General features: G+C 41.3%; 2 protein-coding genes across 4 annotated transcripts in view; one reads left to right on the top strand and one right to left on the bottom strand.

The window, feature by feature from the left end:
* LOC100651019 (cadherin-99C) overlaps positions 1-24,351 on the bottom strand; it is a 74,039-nt gene that overhangs the window by 34,832 nt on the left and 14,856 nt on the right. The gene's annotated exons all lie outside the window — the stretch shown is intronic.
* Positions 19,044-21,929, top strand: LOC105666513 (uncharacterized protein C15orf61 homolog). 3 transcript variants are annotated; one of them, XM_048412500.1, is made up of 4 exons: positions 19,044-19,116; positions 20,561-20,753; positions 21,260-21,503; positions 21,727-21,929. In XM_048412500.1, the coding sequence occupies exons 2-4, from the start codon at positions 20,652-20,654 to the stop codon at positions 21,852-21,854; spliced, it is 474 nt and encodes a 157-aa protein (XP_048268457.1). In that variant the 5' UTR covers positions 19,044-19,116; positions 20,561-20,651; the 3' UTR covers positions 21,855-21,929. The 3 variants fall into 3 exon arrangements, with proteins under 3 accessions (XP_048268457.1, XP_012172004.1, XP_048268456.1); XM_012316614.3 differs by lacking the exon at positions 19,044-19,116 and adding an exon at positions 19,123-19,311; XM_048412499.1 differs by lacking the exon at positions 19,044-19,116 and adding an exon at positions 19,344-20,201.

The following is a 24,351-nucleotide window of genomic DNA, read 5'->3' as shown; positions in this document are numbered from 1 at the left end:
ATTTATGGTAGCACGTCTCGTTGGATAAATGACAAATCGCGGTGTTGAACGATTCCTCGTGATAACACGTTGGTCGATATCGAGGAAAGCTAGTGCAACGTGGCTGGCAGTTTTACAAGATTGCGATTACCGAACGTGACTGCAGAAAACGATATAACGCGTATACGGACCGAAACAACGATGTTGCTACGACTATCGGTCTGCATAACGTATCGCCGGACGCGTTGCGTGTAATATGCATATCCGAGTCGTCTGTTACACCGAACGGACGAGAATGCACCTGCTCCTCGATGCGAACTACGTGCTCGAGGAATTCTCGCGAACGATTAACCCTGCCCCTTTCTTTACCTCGTTCTTCCGTTCCGAATACATTTGCTGCTAGAAACGATGGACGAGCAAGACGAACGATCTACGTACATTTATATATCGCAGCTAGAACAAGGGGGTGCTGTAGTTCCGAATCAACGAACTAGCTTTTACTTATCGCTTCGCGTAGATTACCACGTAGCATCGTCGAATCTAACGTACCTTTGAACTCTACTTCGACGTCGAGACCGCTTTCTATCGCTCTAACGAGTTTTAATAACTTTGTTTGTTCTACTAATTGGACATTTGTTTATACACTTACAAAAAATTTCATTTTGATATTTTGCTCAGTTATGAAAAAGGAACGAAATCTGTATAATATTTAGTCGGCCAAAATTTGAAGACTACACAAAAAATATTAATTTTTGGTAGGAAAATATACACAATTTTTGTTTCAATTCAATATTCTGTCCAATATCCGTTATTTCTTATCTCTTCGGTACATCTTCTTGGCATAGAATCTACTAATTTTTTACATTGATCTACCGTAATATTACTTCAAGCTGTTTCAATTGTAGATGCACACGTTACTCTTGTATCCTTTCTGCCACTTCTTCTCGTAAGAAGAACGCGTATTATAACAAGATTAGAAATAAATTATCTAGTTACTTTGCGGGCATTGTTCGAAAGAAACTATTTAACCAGGTATTTCTGGCACAACGTACCTACTACTTTGCCTACATGTTCTTCGCGAATCATCCGTTGCCCGGTGATCTTTCGGAAACACGACGATAAATCTGTGCCACGGCGTGGCAGCCAGGCAACGGCGAGAAAACACGTCATGCGTATGGAAAACGAGAGAGCAGCGACGCAAGGGAGCGACTCGATTTGCGGATGTCGTGCTACTAATTAACCGGTATTCGTTACCTGAAATTAGACTAGACGTAAATCGTCCAATCCCTAGTATGTCAACGCGATCGACGCGATTGAACGCGCTCGCGCCGTATCGCATTTTCTCTTCGTCCCTTTCATAGCTGCTTTTCCACCGCGAAACAATCTCGTAATTCACGATAGCGTGAGACTGACAATCCTGTTCTCCGGAGAATCGCTCTTATTCTTGGGAACAATAGCTCGTCCTCGATTGCGTCTAGCTAACTCGAACGTACGTACCAAGATATCGCGTAATAACCGTACTCGCGTAAACGCGAGTCACCTGGATTTGCGGCTGATTCGTGACCGTTAATTTTTATTGTTCCCGTTGTGATCTTGTTCGCCACGACAATGCAAGGAAACGGAGGGCCCTAATTTCCTTTCGTTCTCTCGACACGAGTCTTGGCGCAAGTATTATACCATTCAGAGATTATACGCGTTTGCTCGTTTACGGTACCGTGTTACGCGATTCTTTTATTCGATTAATTTCTAATCGTAATCGAAAAAAGAAACGGTAACTTTGATTAAATTTTTATCGTGCAACGATCGTATATTTTCTATTCTAAAGTTATCCGAGTCAACTTGAAACCAATCTTTGATTCGAATCGCGAATAACAAACCCTAATATAGTTAGGACTACGGATAAAAGGGTTGGCTTTCAACAAGAACGGATTTCTCGTTGAAACAACAAGAAGAAGGTAAGGCGAGACGCCAGGAAATTCTTTAACCCGACGTTAAATATGCATTTCCTGTGGAAATGTTCGTCGATGAAATCGAGCCTCCGATGGTAGTAATTGAATCTGCAGAATCCTCGTAGGGTACGTTAGTCTCCTGATTTCACGTCAACCGTTGTCCAACGGAAATAGCAAGTTTTCAATTTCATCGCTGTATTCTACTTCTCTCAGGCGTTTGACGAAGGTGATTTCCGGCAACAAATTATTAACGAACACAATGAACACTTACACGAATATTTCCAATAATATTATACGTATTTATAAATCCCGTTTTATAAATATTTGCAAGTCCTGCAATTATTACGGACCGATACCACGTAATTCAGACTTTCATCCGTCTACGATTGTCGTTACAAAATATTTTTACTAGCAGCATATAATCGTATAATCATCATACGCAACAGTGAGTAACACTGCTCTTCATCGATAAATTATGAACGCAATAACGCTGCCAATTATAGCAGAATTCTAAGTAGAAACTTGTCGGGCGAGTATAATCGCGCGATATTCTTCGACTATAAGTACGCGTACTATATGCGCATTTAAATGCACAGCAAGATGAAAGTAAAAGTATAACGTGTGAAAACGAGTTCGTCAACAGCGACATCGGAGTCGTATTCTTCCCCTCGTTTACCTAACCACTCCTAGCGACTTAAAACACGTCAAACGTCAGATCATAGCGTTTTATCCGAATCGTAGAACCAACTGAACGAAGGAAAATCATTGGTATTGCGAAAATCAACGAATACAACAACCATTACGCGGAGGAGCGATGATGTAGGATGCAGGTGACCGCATATAGTGACTCTCGACCGTGGTGATACACCGCAACAGGAAAGGAGGGCATAACGGTCGGGAGGGGGGCGACCACGATGAAAAAGATAAGGGGTGAAAGCCAGCGAATATAGCCCATGACAGCCCATGTATCTTTACGCCAATATAATCTACAAGCGCAACGTTCTCCTTTAACCAAATTGAATCTCTGCCTGCTTACCCATTTTGTCCGTTATACCTTTGCTAACTTTCGTACAACCTGTACTTTTTACTTATGCATATCGGCAATCGGGTAAACTATTAAAACGATAGCGTACATCAAGTAGCATTTATAACGTATACATATTAGATATTTTATATTTATTTATGACAAAAGTGGCTCGATGCGTTACAAGTTATAAGACGATTAAACTGTTCAACGTTTTCAAATTATTCGACGAGAAATGAATATTCAGTGAAAAACTTATAGTTGATTTTTCAACAGTTCCTATAAAATATCAAATTAATATTTTATATTATTCCACGAATATAGTCGCAATGTTTGCTTCAAAATAAACAACAAATGCGATAGTTGTGCTTGTTTTCTATGTAAGAGTTTTCTTAGAGCATTCTTCTAATCTTCTAATTCTTCTAATGCTCATACACACATTCGAACATATATACCTGTAGGAGTATAAAGCCCAGAGAGACAGAGAATCAAAGCGGTTGAAGAGCAAGCAGACCGGTCACACGTCCACGCGCGAGTCAGCCTTGAAATCGAACGCAATGACGAATGCGCGTGAACCATTGATTTTCAATTTATCCGTAATTTATCCACTCTCTGCCACTCTCCCCTTCTCACAGCTATTCAATGGACCGTATTACGTTCTCACCCGTGAAACCCCCACCAGCCCTATTCTAAATTTGCTCGACTTTGATAGTCGCGAGCGCTAATACATATTCTTAAGGTATGTACATAGTTAGTTCATCTTTTTGTTCGTTTTGGGCACGACAATTTTTATTGGTTTATCGCGTACACGTTGCATTCGAGTGTACGAATGAAAGCAAAATAAGCAGATGCCTGGTCCTACGCGCGCTGTTTTGCAACAAATTTTTTAGCCGAGAGTTCTCCGAAAATCGTTATACGATCTCGATGTCGTTGTAATTTCAAAAGGTTAATCGCTCATGATCCTTCATAATCTTAGTGTCAGCCGAATCTTTCGTAGCTATTACGAAATCACCTACAAGAACACCATAGACACTGTGTTGTTTTCATCGAATCTTGGCCAACATTTTTTTGTGAGTACATATATATATATATATATATATATATATATATATATATATATATATATATATATATATATATATAATCAAATATACCATAGTATATGTGAAGATTGATTCGGAGAAATCTATCGGGATTTCGTGCCAGCTTTCGGTACCCCTTGTCGATACATGAGATCCACATAGACCACCGACTTTCGCTTGCATACAGATTATCGATTGGGAAGACAACTTGTCTGTCGCTATACGCAATCCAGATATCTCCGATCAATGGGAATTTACTATCGCTAAGACAAGATCGAATCGCGAGGAAAATACGAGGATCGGGACTGATATCCGATGTCGACCGACAAACTCATTGATTTCGCTTATACACGTTTTATTATCGTTCTGTTTGAATCGGAAATCGCTAAGCGTACTCTTTGTTTGTATCTCCTAAACCCTTTTATCCAATTCTCTTAACCGTTATACGTCTTGTTACATAGAATTCGCTGTTTGCGGTTCCGATAATAATAAAACTTCCAACTTACGTTACGCAGCAACAGAATGCAAGTATCGACGAAGCGCGGTGAAATAACGCGAGAGCACCTCGAGAACGACTCGCACTCTGTCGAGCTGCCATGGACAGCGCTGTCGCGTTCGATCCATCGTATGGCAATTCTTGCAATTAACGCGCGCTTAACGAGCGATCGCTATCGTTAGCCTGTTTTCGGAGTTCCGTTCGCTTCTTGGAACACACGCAGAAGCGGTCGACCAGAATGCGACCTAAACGCCTATCCGAGCGTTTAATCGTTTCGACGTGTTTCGAAATTGCAATCGTTTTCATGAACGAACTCCATGCGTCAATGTTTGGCACATTCTTCGCCAAATTTTGAATATCGTGGGAATACCGTTTCGAATACCGCTTATATCGGTATTGGATCCGAGCGTATCCGAGAAAGACCAAGTCGACGGAAAAAGCGGATCGATTTTCAGGCTAAGCTGAACGAATCGCGCGAATCGGGACGAACGATACGTCGCGTCGCGTCTCGTAAATACCTGAGAAACGTCGACAAGTTTATGACGCATCTTTCAAGACGAGATGTTCTTTCGGAGATAGGATTTTGGACGATACGTGTTACTTCGCATCGTAAGGGACAGGGCTGTTTTCTCTTACGAATCGTTCGACTAGATCCTAACCACGCGTAGGCTCTCACGAACCGCATTCGTTCTCTGGTGCACGACCACGCTTCTCGATGCTCGCGCATCGTTCACGATGAAACACACCTGTCGTATACGTCGTGCAACATCCAATCCGCCTACGATTTGCATCGAAACTCTGTTAGACTGGTTTCAGTTTCCGCTACCGTTTCTACGATACAATCGCTATTCTCCTTTTTTCTTTGCTACTACGATCGTTGTTTGCGCAACTTGACTCGTCGTCATATCGTCGAACATCGTCATACTGATTTAAACCGACGCGCAAAAGAGTGTCGATGCTTGGAATACCCACATACTTACTTAGTCTTACATACACTAATTTACTATTAATATATTATATCGCTATGAAACTAATAATCCGACGAGTGATCGAAACGAGGTCTTATCGCTCGATTCGTTGCGATCGATATAAAAGAAATTTGCGGTAGCAACGGCAGAGCACGCGACCGAACGAACATGCAGCGCTCGTGCAAGCTACCGGTGCCAATAGAACAACGCTAGTCGCTCACGGTTCGTTCGTTAGGATTCGAACAAAGTTCATTGCGATCTTCGTATCTTGCTGGAATATCGTTTCCGCGACGCGATCCGAAGCGGCCAAGGACCGTTGGTTCGGGCGCGCGTCTAACCACGCGGAAGAGACGCGGACGCGGATTCCCCTGCCAACCACGTTCGATCGTAACTTAACCCGTTTTTTCTCCCACGATGTTTGCCGACTCGTGCACATTGCGCTCGATAAATTAACACCGATCGGCCAGCGATTCCGCTCATCGTAACATCTCTGCCATTATGAATCATCGCTCGATAATCTCGATATTTAAAAGTCGTCTGATCGCGTTGCATCCGCGATTCTAACGACGAAATTTTCCTATAACAGGTACAAGTTTCCAACTTCCGACGGAATAAAAACGTTAGCGCACGCGATTCGATCGCGACACCACAGACACGAGGTCATTTTTTCTTCGTTCGCCGTTAACGAAATCGATTTCGATCCTCTCGTTCAAGAGTAACCTCGGATATCTCGCCACCGCACCAATCACGATTTATGTACCGAGACTCGGCGAAATGGGTGCACCTATACCCACGTTATTTATGCCAACTTGGCGTATCCGCTTGCTCGTAAATAAGTATAACGAAACGTACATGCGAGTACAATTCACTTAAGCACGACATCGCACTGGTTTCCACTGGACGCGGCTATCGACTAAGGGAATGTCTTGTTAATTTATCGTTCGTTGCGAATCCGAGCGGTAGTTTATACAACGACGCGACACGCATCGAAGAACGGACTCGAAATTCGTAGCCGATCGATTCTGCGATCGAACGAGTCCTTCCGCGTGTCGATTCGAGCGTGTCTACGAAATTGCTATCTTCGAAAAAACAGGTACAGGTACGAAATCCAATGTTGCGGAAGTTTTATTCTTTTCGTGTTGCTACGAGTTTCATGATGTTTTAAAAGTTCCTTCTTAACGTTCATATCTAACACTTTTCTTTTCGTCGATCCATCAAGCTCGAATGAATTTTACTTGAAACAAAAATTGCTGTCCAATGGAATAAAAAAACAGGTAAAAAAATAAAGAAAAGTATCCGCTGCGGATTCTCGTTGGCTCCACGATACTCTTTGTGCGACGCGTAATACCGGTTCAAAGATGCATGCAAAAGTTTCTCTTCCAAAGTCTCAAAGAACCAATGAACAGATCGCAGAGAGTCGTAAAGACTTGGTTTTAATACTCGCGAGGCAACCAAGAACATCGAAGAAGATACAACGACCGTTTCTGCACCGAGTTCCCGTTGTTTCTCCAACATCCGTTCGCACGAGTTTCGTTTTAGTTAAAAAGGATATGGAAACGTATGTTAGAAAAGGGAGGAGGGGGGGGGGGATGACAACGTAAAAACTGCCTTTGGATATTTGGTATTCTTCTGAATGGAAACCTAGCCCAAACCTTGACATATTAATCTTTTATAATAACTAACGTCTCGCTTCTGTTCTACTACATTCGATCGTAAAAACCAGAAAATTCCTTTTCTTAACTAAATTTTTCAAGCATGATGTCACGCTCTTTTTCTTCTACCTGAAAACATTAACATATCGTTCTTTTTTATTTATAAACATTGTCATTCGAGGTGGTGTCTCGATGGAATTCCAGTGGAATTATTAGAACGTCCAAAGGTGCTGTTGTTTTTTTTTTTTTTTTTTTATGTCTGCGAAGATTTGCTTTTAATAGTCATGCAGGGTCGAAATATTTGGATGGTTGGATCGTATCTCACTTATCTCTGGCAGGAAGCCCGAAGCACCGTTTGCTCGTCGGGTTTCCCCTTAATGGGCATAAAAGTGTACTTTACTGCCAGTCGTACGGGTATACCTATAATTTTAATATTTCTTTTATGCATCCCACGGGAATTGCGTCTATAGAAATGTTTAGTGCTTCCTACAAACACGATACACATACATTTTAAATCTTTCGCTTTCATATGGATGTTCTATGAATCGTATAACGGTACAACTAGCTAGATCGATTAGAAAGATTAATTCGTTTTTGACAAATATTTTATTTCCTACTACATATCTGCATTCTCCGAAATCGTTGATAATAACGAATAATTGTTAAAAATAAATTCGACGACAAATACTACACCGTTGAATAGCTTCACCTTTCTTATTTCTACGAGTTCGGAAATAGCAAAGCGTTCGAAACAAAGCCACAGAAGTTTTGTGAAAACGTGGCAAGTAGCAACCGTTCGATGTATCTTGATTAATAACTAGGAAACTATGACGCGTACAGCTTGAATACTCCATTGCCATGCCATGAGAACGCGATAAATTATAGTATACCACGCGGAACGAGTACAGCTAGGTTGCGAGGAAATCCTTTTCGACAGCAAAGCGTTTCTGATCGTTCGGATGTCCGAGATACGATCAACCGCGATACTCCATCGTGCTCTACACGCCGAATAAATACGTGTATCCAAGGGATTGTTCGATTTTCGATTTTCTTCCAAATTTCCTGTTCCTATGAATAAACAGTTCCGGATCTATTCTTTCTTATTTAATTCTTAATTCGAAATATCGCTTTTTGCACAGTCCGAATTAATAACGATTCGCCGAGTTTAAGAAGAAACGATGGATGAAAAAGTAAAATCACGTCTATCCGATTTGAATTCGAGACAAGGACGATCGACGTTCGATGTACCGTCTTCCTCGAGTAAAGAAACCGTGTTCCACGCACGCTGCTACTCAAGCAGCGACTTTCGATAAACGTTCGATCCGAGCAGATTGCGGAACGAGCGAATACTCGTTCGCGCGTCCACATTTCCCTCCACAAAACTGATAATTACGTTATAAAGAGACGTTCTCCAAGTGCTATAAAGGCATTTCTTCTTATCCATGTAAATACGATTGTGCAAGCTATTTTACGTAGGTAGAGATAGCTAAGTAGATAGGTAGATTAATAGTTAATCTTTCGGGTAACATTTATAAAATAAATGTTTTGAAATTAATTGTAACAACGATAAAAATTGCTGTATATATTTGTATATAATTATAGTCGTACCTATAATCATATCCATAGAGACTACCGAAATTAATTATCATCGTTTTACCAAACACGTAGATGATTTAAAAGTAAAAGTTCATCTATTTTGTGACATTTTTGTTTTTAGAGAAAACGAACAAAAACTTAATAAATAAATGATAGCGAATAGGTATAAATTCTAGCGAACACACGACTCGAGAAGCGTATCTACGACAAAGTAGTCGTCTAGTAAAATCGTTATTAATTAACTACATACGGTTTCGCCGTAGTAGCGTGTAATGAGTACAAGGTTCGTGCTATTAGCCGTCATAAATAATAAGTAAACGGCAAGTAGCTCGAGTACAGAGAAAACGAGAGGGAGAAGGAGGAAACTTTAGAGCGGGACGATTATTAACGATCAATTTTCCACCCCCAAGAAACTTTGCTTTAGAAAAAAAAAAAAAAAAAAATATCAACAAACACACGATCGACGTAATACCGTACCTATTTACATAACGTTAACTGGGTGTTGCGTCTCTAGTAATAAAAATACGTAGATGCTACTGAAGCTATTCTATCGCGACACGCTAGAGATACACCATGACTGTTTTGTTACTCGCGTGTATACGAGCGCGAGCGAAACGAAAAGAAAGAAGGAAAACAAGCCGATAAATTCTTCCGTAGTTTATTCGAAACGCTTCGATTCTACCTTTGTGTCAATGTGAAACGTTATGGTCTATAAACCTTGGCGAACGTTCACGCGTTATTCTGCCACATGATATAAACGGCATTCCCATTCCCTCAGCTGCCTTTGAAATACCGGACATATAAAAGTTCGAACTACGATGATCGGAATAAATATATAGGATCATCGGCCGATGTTCGCGGCATAACAATTTCAGCAGCAGCGAAAAAAACGAGAGACAACGGGGTTGCCGGTCGACCAAGATGCTCGAGGTTTCCCTTGGATGCACAAGGAATTCCTATTTTAAACTGTCCCATCGATGAGCGTCACAGCGCCGCAGCGAATTCACCGAACGTATTTTGATCGGGTAGTATACACGTATATACGGACTCGAAGGGAACTAGTTTTTGAATTTTTTCCCAGCATCGCTCCGTGATTGCATGCCTGTACGAGTCGCTGGAACGAACGTTAGCCTCTCTGTATTAAAGATGATACATATAAAAGCATCGGAATAATATTGTCGTGCATCCGTTTATACGAACAACGTGTGGGTGTCGTCGTGCTAGAGTGCTTCTTTGCCTCCGTTGAACGTTTGAAATTTTATAACATCGTTTCGCACGATTAACCGACAGCGAGAAATATGAAAGATTTTCATCGAGAGCTACCAACGATATCCTTATCGACATTTTTCTCCTCCTATTTATTTTCAACGAAACGAAAATTCTTCAAATACTTGAAATAGCGTTCGATCGATTCTTTTTCTTTTTTCAAAATGTATAAAATCGTAAATACCGTACAGTTAAGTACGTAGCTGTTCTATACCGTTCTAACCGAGCAGAGCTAAACCTCCGTATTATCGCTCTCGATTCGCAAACGTAAACAATTAACTACGCGTACGTAGTTCTATAACAAAGATACGTGGTATACGTAATCGAAAAAAATGAAACTCTAGAACATTTTCGACGGAATCGATCACGGTAATCCCCGATGAATGGCTAACAGATCTGAAACACGTTACTGCGTGACCATAGGCGGCAAAGGATTCGCTTTATACGGACGTGTAGTATCGCCGATAGTTCTAGCCACCGCATTGATAGATCGTTTTATGGTTGAAGAACAGAGTAACCGCTTCGATAAATATTCGTAGGGATGTGTTGCATTCTATCGAAACCGGAACCGTATATAGCAATTATTCTTTGCTTTCTTGACGTTGTCGATCAACGAGCTCGTAACGTTTATGGCGAGGTAATATACGTTACCCGATAATAATTCATCAATCTCGTTTCTATATCTTTCGTGTAGATTAAGGAAAACACGGTGAACCGGCGAGCCAATGAGCGTCGATTTATCGCACTTTGTGTTCGGCAAAACGATTCGTAGAACGTGGGCGCGCATCGATTTTCTCCATAACGTTCGTCGATTTGAGCGATTACTTACGGTTAAGAGAGACGATAAGCTAACCTTCGATCGAATATAAGTATACATCTGAAGAGATTTAGACGCGAACAAGAGATCAAGACGTACCTACTTACGTTTGTATTACGCCAGGAGTAATAAAACCTCGTATGTAAGAAGCGTGCAAGGAAAGCGTCCGATCGCGAGTATTAAACAGCTGGATAGATTTTCATAATAATAATAGGAGATACAAAAGCGATACGATATAAAAGGAAAGAGCGATATTACGGTCGGACAGAAATCGAGGCATCGCCTCGATTAGTAGCTTTAAGCCAAGAGAGATAGGACAAGTGGAGACTCCAATTCCAAATTCCGCGTTACAATATGTAGGATTTCAAGCAAAGATCTATACTAGCAGTCGGTACCACGGTCACGACTTCCGCGTTTTCAGCAGGGCGATTCGTGCTTGTTTCGCGATTCATTCGAGTCACCGAGGTTTCACCGACATCGATCTTCCTCCTGGTCATGGATAAGCGTATATAACTGTGTTCGGGCTTCTTCGAACGTAGAAGGAGCACCAACGCGAATCGATGGGCTAGTAAAACGCCTCGCGACGGGATAGCAATTAAACGATCGATTTATGGTTCCCGCCAATCGTTACACGCCAGGTACCTGTTAGGTTAGCTCGTTGATAAAGTTCCAGCGGCGCATACTTGGGCATCTCATTGTACCAAGTACCTGTTGGATACCTACTACGAGACGTACATGTCCATCCAGATCTCTAACTAACGCCAACACTGTACACCTGTATGAAACTGATCGCGAACCTTTCACAACCACCGTACAACCAGCGTATTTTTCAGCGCGTACGAGTCGCAGTCGTGAAACGCTTTTCCCGCATTAGCACGCACGTATGAAAATCATTACGAAAAGTTACGAAAAGTTTTTCATAAACGATCGATAGCATCGCGAGTCATTTGTTAATTACGTTAAAAATACCTTTTAGAATATCTTTTTTCTATACCTTCTTCGATTAACGTTCCTATGGCGGACAATTTTGCAAACTAAAAGGTAAAAGATTTTACGTTATAGCTATCAACCAATTGTAAGTAGGGAAATGTTGCCCGATTTTCAAATTACCGCTATTCACTCCAAGTATAGACGGGTTACACGTTCAATCGTTCGAGTGAACGCATCCGATGTATGTATTATACCTGGTACGCGTATCGAAATACTAGTACACGCTCATTGATAGATATGTACCACCGATTCAAGCCACGTAGCTTATGTCATGAAAACCGGATTCGAACGACGCGCAGCCGCGCTCCGTTAATGAGAAGTACCCTTTACATAATGCTTTCTGCCCGATCTCTCTAGAATCTAAGAGTATACACGAGAAATAAAAATAAAAAGAAAAAAGACCCATCTATCGTAATAATTAAAAACATTTCGAAGCGAGATAAACTGCTATGAGATAAAGGCAAGAGAAGGGACGAAGAAAATTAATCGAGGCTTACCAATTTCGTTGACAGTTATAATCGCGATCGATATTTTGTATATTTCATGCAAGATACATATCTGATTTCTCGCGTGAATTTCAATCTTAAATATCTCAACCAATCGGTACATATGTTATCCTATATCGTACAAACGCGCGAAAGAGTAGTAACCTTTGGATTTTCTCATCTTGTATTTTATATACTTTATTTAATTAATTTTATCTGTCTGTACGTCTTATATTATTTTCCTCGTTCTCTAAACCACGACGACTAGATATTGTAAATTTTTAATCAACCTACTCTTTTTTACGATGGAATCAAACTCGAAGAACGTTTAAGAGAAGATTTAGTGGACTACCCCTTTCGAAGCGATCGATATAGATAGCTTTCTCGATATACTTTCCCTGGCTGAAACTAAAGGTTTCAGTTTTCAAATAGTAGTACCGAATGAAGAAAAATGTCATGAACGCACCTTTGTTAACAAGTTTTCAAGTTCCCTTCAAAAATCAATAACGTCGTCGGTGAAAAGCTAGCAAGTTTGCTCGGGAGATTCGCGACAACGGAAACTGGCAATAGCGGCTTGCCTTTGCGCAGCGATGAAGAACGTTTCAATCGGCGTAAAGTGGACGGCCGTCAGTCAACCGAGTCAACAGCGTATAATTGGAATCGAGCGGAGCGAACAGTGACCGTGCGCAAAGACCAAATCGAGTAATTACGAAACATCTCCACGCTTTCGATAGAAACTGGAAACCAGCGCAGCGGCTCGACTCGGTTCGAATCGACACGTTGCGATCGCTCGTAACGTGACTGTGTCGCGTCCCGCGTAAGCAAGCATGTACAAGAGGAGTTGCGTGTGCGGTGCATGCATGCACGAACGACCGATCGACCGAGCCACAGCCCCCGGCAAGATAGAAGGGATCTTCTCGAACACGACCCACCTTTCCATTTTCTTTAAGGACACCGTTTCTCGTACGCCCGAGCAAACCAGTTCTAAGCGTATGCACGCGATACTCGTCTCTCGACGCGAGCCATTCGAGTGCCATCTTACGCTCTGGTCGCGGCCACAACCAAACCTGCGCCTCTTTTTCTACCTCTTGTTCGAGAAACGTTAAGCCACCGTATTTTTGCACTTGAAATATGAAGCACGAATGCCGACCGGTTCGTGTATACAGGGTGAGGCACTTGAAATCTTTCCTTTCGTCGTACCTTATCGTCTTTGGAGGAAAATGCGCCGGAATAAAGTTTTTTTCACGTTTCCTCCCATTGTTCCTTTTCTCTTTTCATTTCCGTGTGTACAAATATATCCATATATCGAAACATCTCTCGTCCATTTTTATGACCGGACTATTGCGATATGACCGATGCTGGTCCGATGATTTCGAAAGTCTCGTTCTCTACTCTATACGCATGCTTCGCATGACTCGATTGCCTTCGATTAAACGTTAAACGATAAACGAATACCAAAATAATTCATTTAAAATATCAACGACCACTACTCTTCTACCAAAGTCGTTCAAAAGCCCTGACTCGTGTAAAATTACGTAATCAAATTCATAACAAATAAAGTAAATTCACGTTTCCGTGGAACAACTTCAACTACAGACGTTACATCTGCATCGACCAATTTACCGGTGAAATAAAATTGGTACGCCCGTATTGTCTCCTGCAATTCTCACGGAATTGCGCGACTGACCTGGATTCATGGTTTGCGTTTAAGCCGTGACGAAACCCGGCGTAATGAGACCGCAATATCGCTGTGGTCCACCGTGTGCACGTTAACCCGTAATCCGTGCAACATGCATAAAACTGTCCTCCTAATCCCAATAATAAACATCATAATCCTAAATCGCAAGCTTAATCGGCAACTTGATAACGTTTGATATTTTGTTTCTACTGAAAATCAAAGTACGTTAGTATTGGAGAGAAAAGTAAAACGGAAAAGTACGATATTTCTCATTGAATTAACCGTTGATCGTTCCCACTCGTAGCTTCCTTCTTGACTAAGAAATTTGCCACTGGTCGTGCCATCGAACGATTCTTTTATCCAACTACTAGACATTTGCGGGATCTTTTGTCGCGAAGGACTCGATGGATAAAAAATAAAAAAAGGGAAGCTATTCGATCGATAACGGACAAACTACGAAACCGCATTGCCAGTGTTTCTTCGATACAGTTCCGTAGCGATGTCCGTGAACTACCGCCTAAGTTTTTATGAAAGTTTTCGTGAAAGCTTGGTACGCCACACTAAAAACTGACATCGTCCCGTATTACACCTTGAAAGATGAACGAAGCCAGCAACGACCACCAACGATTGTGATCGCCATTTCAACGATCACACCAAGAAACATAACGGTCGCGATGCGATATCAATGGTTAGGACTGCCGCCGTAAACCGTATGTATTTATACGATTTACGGTGATTTACGGCAATTTTTCCAAGACATTTTCTCGAGAACTTGATCGCTTAACGTTAAAAACCTTTTACAAATACCGAAATGCAACGACTCTCGATATAATCGAACGTTCTAGCAAAAATCCAAGCCAATACCAATCATGGACGTGCTATCGATTACGTGCTATAAAAATACAAAGCGTTTCGTAATTCGATAAGCTTTCGTAACTCTTTCGTGAAACTCTTGATCGGTGGTAAGAAGTGAAGCGAATAAAAATCCGCCGAGCATCCAGACGTGTTCCTTTTCCATTCATCTTGGTAACGAGAACCGTTCGATTTTTCGCCCACGCGCCTGCAATTCTCGCCCGCACATACGGAACGAGGGCACGCATAGTGTCTCGCGATGACGAGATCTACGCGTTATACTCGTACGACGTTGATCTCTCGACAAGATAAAAGATGCATCCTTTCCTTCGATGCACCGTACCGATACCGTACTGATGACCGTGATACACGCGTTTCTCTAGCGAATGCTCCCGAGTGCTTCACGATAATACGCGCTAGAATGAGAAGAGTTGGGTCAGAACTCGGGGCTATCGGACCAACATTGCAAAGTATTTATTACGCGTACAGAGTAATCGCGCAAAGGTACGGATGAATTATCCGAAAAACTTTACTCGGAAAGTAATTATTTAATTTTAAAAAAAGACTACATCTCCATTTCCTCGTTTGGTATCGATTCATAACTAGTATATCGGAAAGTGATATTTACGCAACGATACCGAATACCTTTTACTCCCGTTACAAAACACAGCTCGTTACCTAACGGCTCGTCCGTTGATAGAACAATGGCAACTGAAACTGGAGGATTTCGACAGCTCGTAATTACATATAGGTGGACCGTGTGAAAATTCGTTACGAGCGATAGCGATATTTGTGGAATTGGACGTGAAGGGTTGGACGTGGAGGGTTGGACGCGGAGGAACGACAAAACACGCGCGAGTTTATCGTTCTTCTCACGAGAGCAGCGCGTTGATGGAATTTTACGACGCAAAATTCCAGCCGTCCTCGCTTTCCCGTCAGAACTTACGTGATACGGCGGCATTCGCACGCGCAGAAACACCACGAAGCGACACGACACGACGCGATGCGACGCAACCGGCGGATGTTCCAAGTACACCGTAGCGATTATCTTCGTGTGTGGTTTACGATATCATCCACTGGAAGGTATTAAAAGGGATTAAGGTAGGCTCTCGCGCTAAAGAATGACGACCGTGAAGGAGTTTCGGCGAAATCGGCGTGTCATTCCGATCTAGCTATCGCGCCACGGAATAACATCGATAATCAGAGAGAGAGAAACAGAAACTGAGAAAACTGCCAGAACAATACGTATTACCACAGCAAATGGAAATTGTACCTCGCGTAATAACGTTACAGTCTTCCCCCCCCCCCTTCCTAAAGCTTCGCTGACAGTTACGTTACCTGAACGATCGAACGATCTTACGTTTAAAAACTGCGAATCACTTTATCAATGCACATCTATTATTTTACTCGTATAGCCCTAAAGGAAGAAAAATTGCTACGTTAACGAGCGTAAACACAAACTAAAAGTCAAGTTGTTTAAAATCGTTCGACGTGTTTGCGAAGGTACGACGATTAAAAACCAAATGTATATATACTCATATACTACTACTACTACTACTACTACTACTACTACTACTACTACTACTACTAATACATGCGTCGATTTAACACTTAAGAGAACGTTAACAGATAATATAATATACGAACTCGTATCTTAAAATTGAGAAAACAAACGATAGACTTGATAAACTTGTAGGAGAATCGGACCGATTACGTTACGAGAAGGATATAATTTAAAAAGATATAAATTAAAACAATGCATTTTGCTATTGGTCGAACCTCGTTCGCGCGAGGTAAGACAGAACAGCCGTCTCTTAGGATGGAAAGCAAATCCGTTTGGTTGCATCCGCGTCTAACCACGAACCGCGTGTTGTTCACGATACCGCAATGACCAACAAAAAGATTCTTAGCATCCGGCCAGGAGGGCCGTCGTTAAATTCTCGCCAACAAATTTCATTATGTAAACGCAACATTTTCAGTCAAAGGCTCTCTCGTTTCTGCACCTCTCGCGGCCACATTAAACCGACAGAGCGGCAGCGTACTTTCTCGCATAAAATTTTGCTCCGCGACATGAGAATTTCACAACCCTTGAACGAGTTCCTTCGCAAAAGTACCACTTCTCTCCTTTTCTTTCTCCTTCTCCTTCTCCTTCTCCGTTTTTCTCTACGAGACTTTAGACTTTAAATTATGGTAATATATGTTTGGGCCTTCAGGGCATGTGTGTGGACCCACTGAAAAACGAACACCAAAGAGCAACATTCTAGTATATAAACTTTAGAACCCGCTAAATGAACGCAACAGACACGATAATTCATGGCCCGAGAATAATAAGCGAGCAGAGGAACTAGGTGTTGTTAATCTTGCTGAAAGTTTGAGGAAGATAGGCGAATATCGCCATCCTCGCTCTAAACGTTAACTAGAAATAACATCGTCGAATAAATTATACGCGATCAGTTTGAATCTCAATAAGTCAACCGTCATTGAATCAAATATAAGTATATTACTTTTAAATCACATGTAAATCAAATCGTATTGAAACTGTACTGACATTAAGTTTCAACCAACGCGAGACTTTTCGTACAAAATAGATAAAAATACGCATTTTCAGGATTTACGTATACGGTAATACTCCAATTATTCGTATACGGTATAACCTTCTGTAACTAATCAACTCGCTAGAAACTTGCGCTCATAGTTGGAGCAAATTTCTTAGAAACTCGACGACGCGATAGCAAAGTGTTAACAAATCAGCGAAACTTTCAAACGTTCAACAATTTGAAGATTTCATCGCGAGTAACACCATCGTCCTCGCTGTACAATTTATCTACGCCACCGATTTACGCAAAAACTGTCGCACCTTCTGCAAACATGGTTGACCGAATGTTCCAAGAAACGACCGGCCAGTCCGGTGCAATTTACCACGAAAAATACCGTTTCACCGTTGTATTCTGTATATTTAAAGGAAAGGCGAAACCGGACGCGGCGCGACACGGCTCGACGCGACGTCAGAGCTTGAGACAAGGACGGCCCTTCGGTCGTCCCGTTAAGCACGTGTTCTGGCGGTTGGAATTTTCAATTCTGAACGAATACACCTAGATCCATATACGAATGTGCGCCGCGTATAACGAAGGGGCAAGCTCGACCGAAAAGGCGCATGGCGATTACATCGTTTATGTATTATATATCGCGGATATCGTAGACGTCCATCAAAATAAGTAACGTATCGTGACCGTGATATCTGCCGTGCGTGGCTCCGAGTGCACACGCATCTTTCCCCGACAGAGGCTCGCATATCGCATATCGCATAAGAATATGTCCATCGAGATAAACGTAAATATACGGAAATAGAATGTGCTAGAAATACAAGCCGACCAGCGGTATCGTGTTTCTGCGAAACTCTCCAACCAACAGCCATTTTTCGCAGAAATGTATATTCCGATGTAATTACGGCTAGTGGGAAGCACGAGAAATTCGAATACAATGACCATTCGTTTCCATCTTATGTAACCAAATTTTGGTAAATTATATAGAATTTTATAGCGATGCGAGCTTAGACACTGGCTTAACAAGAATCGAACGATCAACCATCGCGACACTCTGATCGTCTTTATCGAGATACCGATGTAACGATGATTACTTGCTCCGTTACCGTTGCTAGGTTACAGACGGCACCTAGTCGAAACAAAAAAGAAATTGAAAACGATTAGCGAACAGTCGACGTCATCGCGAATCGACTTCGAGTTCAAACTTTTTCACTAGGCTGAGATAGCGATTTCATGAAACGACGGTTACCAAGCGATTGCTCTTTTCAAATACCTAATATCAACCGATATAACCAATATATAACCAATATAATAACGATTCGTTGCACGTACTTTTCCAATCTCGCTAGAAACATACATAGATCATAATACTCAAGTATAAACGTATAGGTGTTTCATTCATACAAGAACGCTTCACGTGATCATTGTCTCTTTTAGGCTGTTGAATATAAATAATATATAGACAGATTGTCCTATTTCAATATATATATATATATATATATATATATATATATATATATATATATATATATATAATATTTAACGATGTCGATCACTCACCCGAAAGAATCAATTCTATCAACGGTGTTTAATAATTATGAGATCTACGTAACTTAAGAAAATTCAAAAAGACCGCCACGGGAGATCAATATGTACACTGTACACCGATGGTAGCGCCAGAACCAGTTGACCTAATAATACAACCAGTCACTTCGCGTATAATTCCTTTCGTGATCGACGTATGTATATACACATATGCGTATCATCTATGCACGTTATACACATAGAATGGCGAATACGTGGAATGTCATTGAACGAAGAGAACTACGTTAAATGAAACGTGAATCGTGAATCCCAAAGTACGGATGTAACACGTTGAGACGTGTACATTTCTTCGCAACCCGAGTGCGAGTTTCTTGCGCATGCGACGAAACGTGAGTAAAAGCGCTTTACCTAAGCCCAGACAGTGGCCACGATATTTCAAACAGGTGCAGAAAATTGCCAACATCGATCAATTTCCGTTAATTTAATGCAACTTCCATGTAAATTTAGAATGCTAGAACACTATTCTCACGTATTACCGAATTACATTACGTACTATGACGCGTATTTCCTCCGTAAAAAGACATTTCACTTGGATGCATCGAAGACCAGCACACTTGCTACGGTATAAAAATTAAATTAACACGTAATTAACATACAACGATATATTAAATGAACCGATTTAGATAACTACGTACATATGTCCCGACGATCAATCGAAAGAGATATTTAAAGATAATTTTTGTACAGAAAGTGTATAACAGTTATAAAATATAAAAGTTAGAATGTTTTATCAATTCGAAATCTATAGTTACTTTATCGAATACGCGAATTAAACGTGGTATTATCGTGCTATTAACGTAGCAAAAGTAAGGTGGATTAAAAAAATGCTACTATGAGAATATCTGATGGTTGACAGAAAAAATAGCAATCGGTTACTGTACAAGTATTTATGCTAACACGATCACGGTTCGTGAATGCAGACGAATACACCGAAATCTACTTCGGAATGATTTTCCACTAGCCGATCAAATTGATCCCCGTTAACCTTGACATTTTGCATGGCACTCGCCATGGATTTATTTTAGAAAGGTAAAACACAATGTGCCACGAGAAACTCGCGAACCGAACGGGCTCGCTGGTTACTTTCCTTACATGCACAGAGATAGGATACATTCGCCGGATACGATGTTCTATATTCTGCATTCTACAGGATGAACGCCAACAACAGGACGAGAAAGCTTTGTCTATTGGCTAACGGCCAATTACCAACGATTCGAAGGAAAGGGAAATTTTTCATATTTACATATTTGAACGAATTACGATAAACGATACGAGCAAAGTATTATTATTTAAAAGCAAACTGTCGCAACTTTTGTCTTGCCATTTTATGGATTATAGATTATAGATAGAACCTGTTCCTCGGTTAGTCCTAGTTGCGTCGGTCACCCTGTATATAGCCATTGCAAACAGTCGATACATAGGTAACGTACTACGTATATGTATGTGTTAGTAGTACGTATGTACATGGCACAGTTCTCTAGATCGCAGGTGCGCCTATCTATCTATAGACGCGCTTTCTCGTTGGATCTCGTAAGTTCATCAAAGAAAACCAAACTCGAATAAATTGTACGATTGCAGGTGGTTTCACGCTGAGATTGAGACTTTGAGCAGACAGGAAGAAACGTGACATTTGATCGATTGGAACTTGGGACAAAATTTCAGTGGTCGAATGCTTGTAAAGGCCTTGTCCACGCAAAGGAAACTCTTCGTTTGTCCATACGGTACTTGGCTGAAGATTGCTCCCAAAAAGACCAAACCCTCAGCATCCGAGGCAAGTTTCGTACTCAGTTTTACATCGAGGTTCTTTTTCGTCGATCGCTCCCCGATCCTCCGCGCCAATCACGCACATACGTACTTACATACGACATTCAGTGTCGTCGCGCAAAACTGACTACCGTTTCCCAGAATTTCCCTTCCTATTCAATCGCAATCGATTAGCATGAGAATTCTCGCGAGACTTTCGATCGATGAGATCCTAAGAATCTATCGATTCACGCGCAAGATACGCGACACCTACCTATATACAAGTACTTACTATAGTTTCATATAGTTACTAAACTTTCGAGATCGTCGTTTAATTCGACGTTTTCATACCGAATGACCATCCGCGTGAACGAGACGCGTGAGTTGATAATCGAGGCTTACCGGTATGTAACGGATAGCCATAATGCCATCCTATGATGTCGTAGCTGTAAACGATCGACAAAATGGATATTGGTAAAACAGATAGACGAGAGGATACAAAGTAACTCGCTGTCGTTTATACGGTACAAACAGGTCTTAACGAGTTATCTCCTGCAAACGAACGAGCCACCATGGACTTCGTATTTTGTCAAGTATGCCGACGTTGTGAACGATCAAAGAGGGATGTCCCACTTCAATTGGCCAGTAGGCAACAGCAATTATCATGTACTTAGAACCGGCTGCTATCCATACATCAAATATCACTGCACCAAGAGGCCACGACAGGACCTCAGCGCCGAGGACAAATTTTTCAAGGCGATCAAGCTTCTGAACCTTGGTATACATTTTCGCATACCGTATTTATAAGAAATAAAAAGGCGTCTCGCCACGTCGATACGTGCTCATCGTCATTCTTCTACGATCCATCCGTTCTTTACCTTCGTTCACATTTTTTCCATCCAAAGATACCGTACACGGCGGGGATTCGCCGGAAGCCCGGCGTGGCGTCTCGCCACTATAATTAACGACGATTAGCTATTTCAGATTTCTTATCCTATCAGGTATACCTACATTAATGTATGGACTGGCAGCAATTTTATTGATCAGGCACCGAGAAATCGTGAACACGTCCCAAGGAAACGTAGCGATATATTTCTTACTGCCCGAGGACAAAGGTTCCATGTACTGATATACACGTAGATGTACGCATTGTATTAATTAAAGATAATTTTCGATGTAAATAAAACGTCAAATGAAAAGCCTATAGAATTTAACGTATTCGTACGCATGCACGCGCGCGCGCGCGCGTATAAATATAAAAAATCGTAATATAAAATCTGCCGTTTTACTCGACCGACATTTAGCTAGAATATTTATGACGCAACGTATTCCGTTCCGTCGTGCAATTGCATTTATTAAAATTATGAAGTCAAATTAAGTAGCTGCATGTACAAATGTACGACTATATCGGTGCGTGCATTTAAATGAGATGATAGACATCTATCCGTTGATTCGACTTTTAGAGAAGATAATAGCATTTCCTACTGCGTAAAAAGGAACGGTGCGCGTTTGTTGGCAAGCACCAAATGATCCGACGATGATCGATTCGAAGACAATAAAGCGCGAAACTCGTTTGATACACAACGATCGCGTTCCTGACCTACGATGACTAATGTTCCTTTTATGGCGTCGCGTAAAGAGAAATACAATAAGAGACAATTGCAACGCGCCCGAGACGCGGCAAGTTCCGTTTCGTCGCATTAATAATTCATTTGAATGAAATAATTAACTCACGACTGCCGAACAATCATTTAACGACGCGCGGTCGAAGGAATTTCTTGAGTCGGTTGAACGAGAATTGGGTAAACAATTTGAAAAAATTAGAAATATTTGTACGAAAGATCTAACTTCTAGTTAAGACTCGATATCTTAATGTCGATGATTAATAACGAAGAATCGCATAGTTTTAGAATCGCATAGAAATTATTAATCTTTAGCGAAAAGATTAACAACTGGGACCGAGTTTTCTCGATAAGGCACAAATGAAATATTTAATTAACGGATGACTTTCACTCGACGGAGATGACGATACGTCGGACGATGGCGAAACAACTTTCACCGAGGAAAATCTGTACCTGTTGCGCAGCTTTTGTACGCGACATCGGCAACCTTCGACCTACTGGTATCGCTGCCCGATACCAAGCCATCCTAGCGACTATCGCGATATCTAGAATCGTCCTATCGAAGGCTCGACACACGTTATACGATGTTATCGTCACAGCGCTATATTCGACCGCGAGGAGAGACATCACCTTTCGAAAGGACAACAAGCGTTGGTGATTGGACGTACTTCCTACCACCATTCAACGTAAAATACAGCTTGTCATAAATATTCAAATACGACAACTCGTACTTTTATTACATGTCCGATAAATCCAAACATATTTATATTGGCTCCTTGAACTCAACCACATCCCGTTTCGACGACAGTACTGCTGCGTCCGTAAAGGAAGCTGTACCTTTTCCTAGACCTAGCTATCGTTCGTACGTGTTTCATTTTTCCTCTCTAACGTAATGACGTTGCGTTGCTGTCAACTTCTTCGGATAAATTCTTCGAAACTACGACAAGTCCTTTTAATCGCTTGCCTTCAGAAAGTTATTACTAATGTCGAGTAACGTGTATATCGTACATCTATCATTATCGTCTATCATTAGTGCCAATTTTTCCAAGCAGACTTTTTTTTATAAATCATACAAGTATGCGTATATCGTACTGTGGAAGTCTCTGTTAACCCAACATATAGACAATTAGATAATTAGCGAGTAAGATTCAAACTTACTTTGTTTTACTTCAAGTATACGAAATTATCATAGAATCATCGACGCGTGTCAGTCGATGATTGAGATTAACTGATTTGATTAACTGGACTTAATTACATCGAAAAAGAGTAAACTATCTTTCGAAAGTTTGCATTTCGTTCGTACCGTATTAATAAAATTTGCTGTATTCTAGTTTTCAGAATGGCATATCTCCGAGATATATTACTGTTTAAGGATTGACAACGCATTTCCATAACCTGAAGTTGGAGGTTGTAGGTACCGTACACTCTTAAGCCATTAATTCTCCTCTTGTAACACCGTCCAAGTCGACAAGATCGGCATTGACCAAGCCGAAGGGCCTGCCTGTCTTCCGTACAGAAAAACGGAACTCCGATCGAAGTTGTGCGGGAATCACACGGACCGATCGTACACCTTGTATCCACGCGAGACTCGTCTACATTCCGAGCACGTGTTAACGCGCGACGCTGTTTAACGTCGACGTAAAGTCGTAGACGTGGACGGAGGATCCGATCGTTTGCCACGAAGTTGTAAAGTCGCGTCACGCACAATTAATTCACACAAGACCCGCGATCGCTATTTGCATATCCGATTGGTCGTAACGTTTCGAATTAGAGATGCTATCTATCTAGCCTTCGAACCTATTACAATATTAAAATGCTTTAGCGTCTTTCAATGCCAGTCCGGGGCGTCCACGAAAAAGATTCGCGCGCTTTAGATATTGGATTGCGCTTTCCTGGCACTAAACGTACACGTACACCTTTTGCTGTCGCGAACTGCGAATTTTTCGAACGTAAAGAGAACACACCTGTCGCGATAATGGCTCTTCCGCACGACATTTATATTTA

This window comes from Bombus terrestris, chromosome 15 (assembly GCF_910591885.1).
Source record: "Bombus terrestris chromosome 15, iyBomTerr1.2, whole genome shotgun sequence".
NCBI classification, from domain to species: Eukaryota; Metazoa; Arthropoda; class Insecta; order Hymenoptera; family Apidae; genus Bombus; species Bombus terrestris.
The sequence above is the reverse complement of the archived record's forward strand: the minus strand, read 5'-3'. Positions and strand labels throughout refer to the sequence as shown.

Coding starts and splice junctions, on each gene's coding strand:
- LOC105666513 (XM_048412500.1), top strand. CDS start 20,652: ATGCTTGTAAAGGCCTTGTCCACGCAAAGGAAACTCTTCGTTTGTCCA. Junction 20,754..21,259: donor CCAAACCCTCAGCATCCGAG/GCAAGTTTCGTA, acceptor CGGTACAAACAG/GTCTTAACGAGTTATCTCCT. Junction 21,504..21,726: donor GATCAAGCTTCTGAACCTTG/GTATACATTTTC, acceptor TTATCCTATCAG/GTATACCTACATTAATGTAT.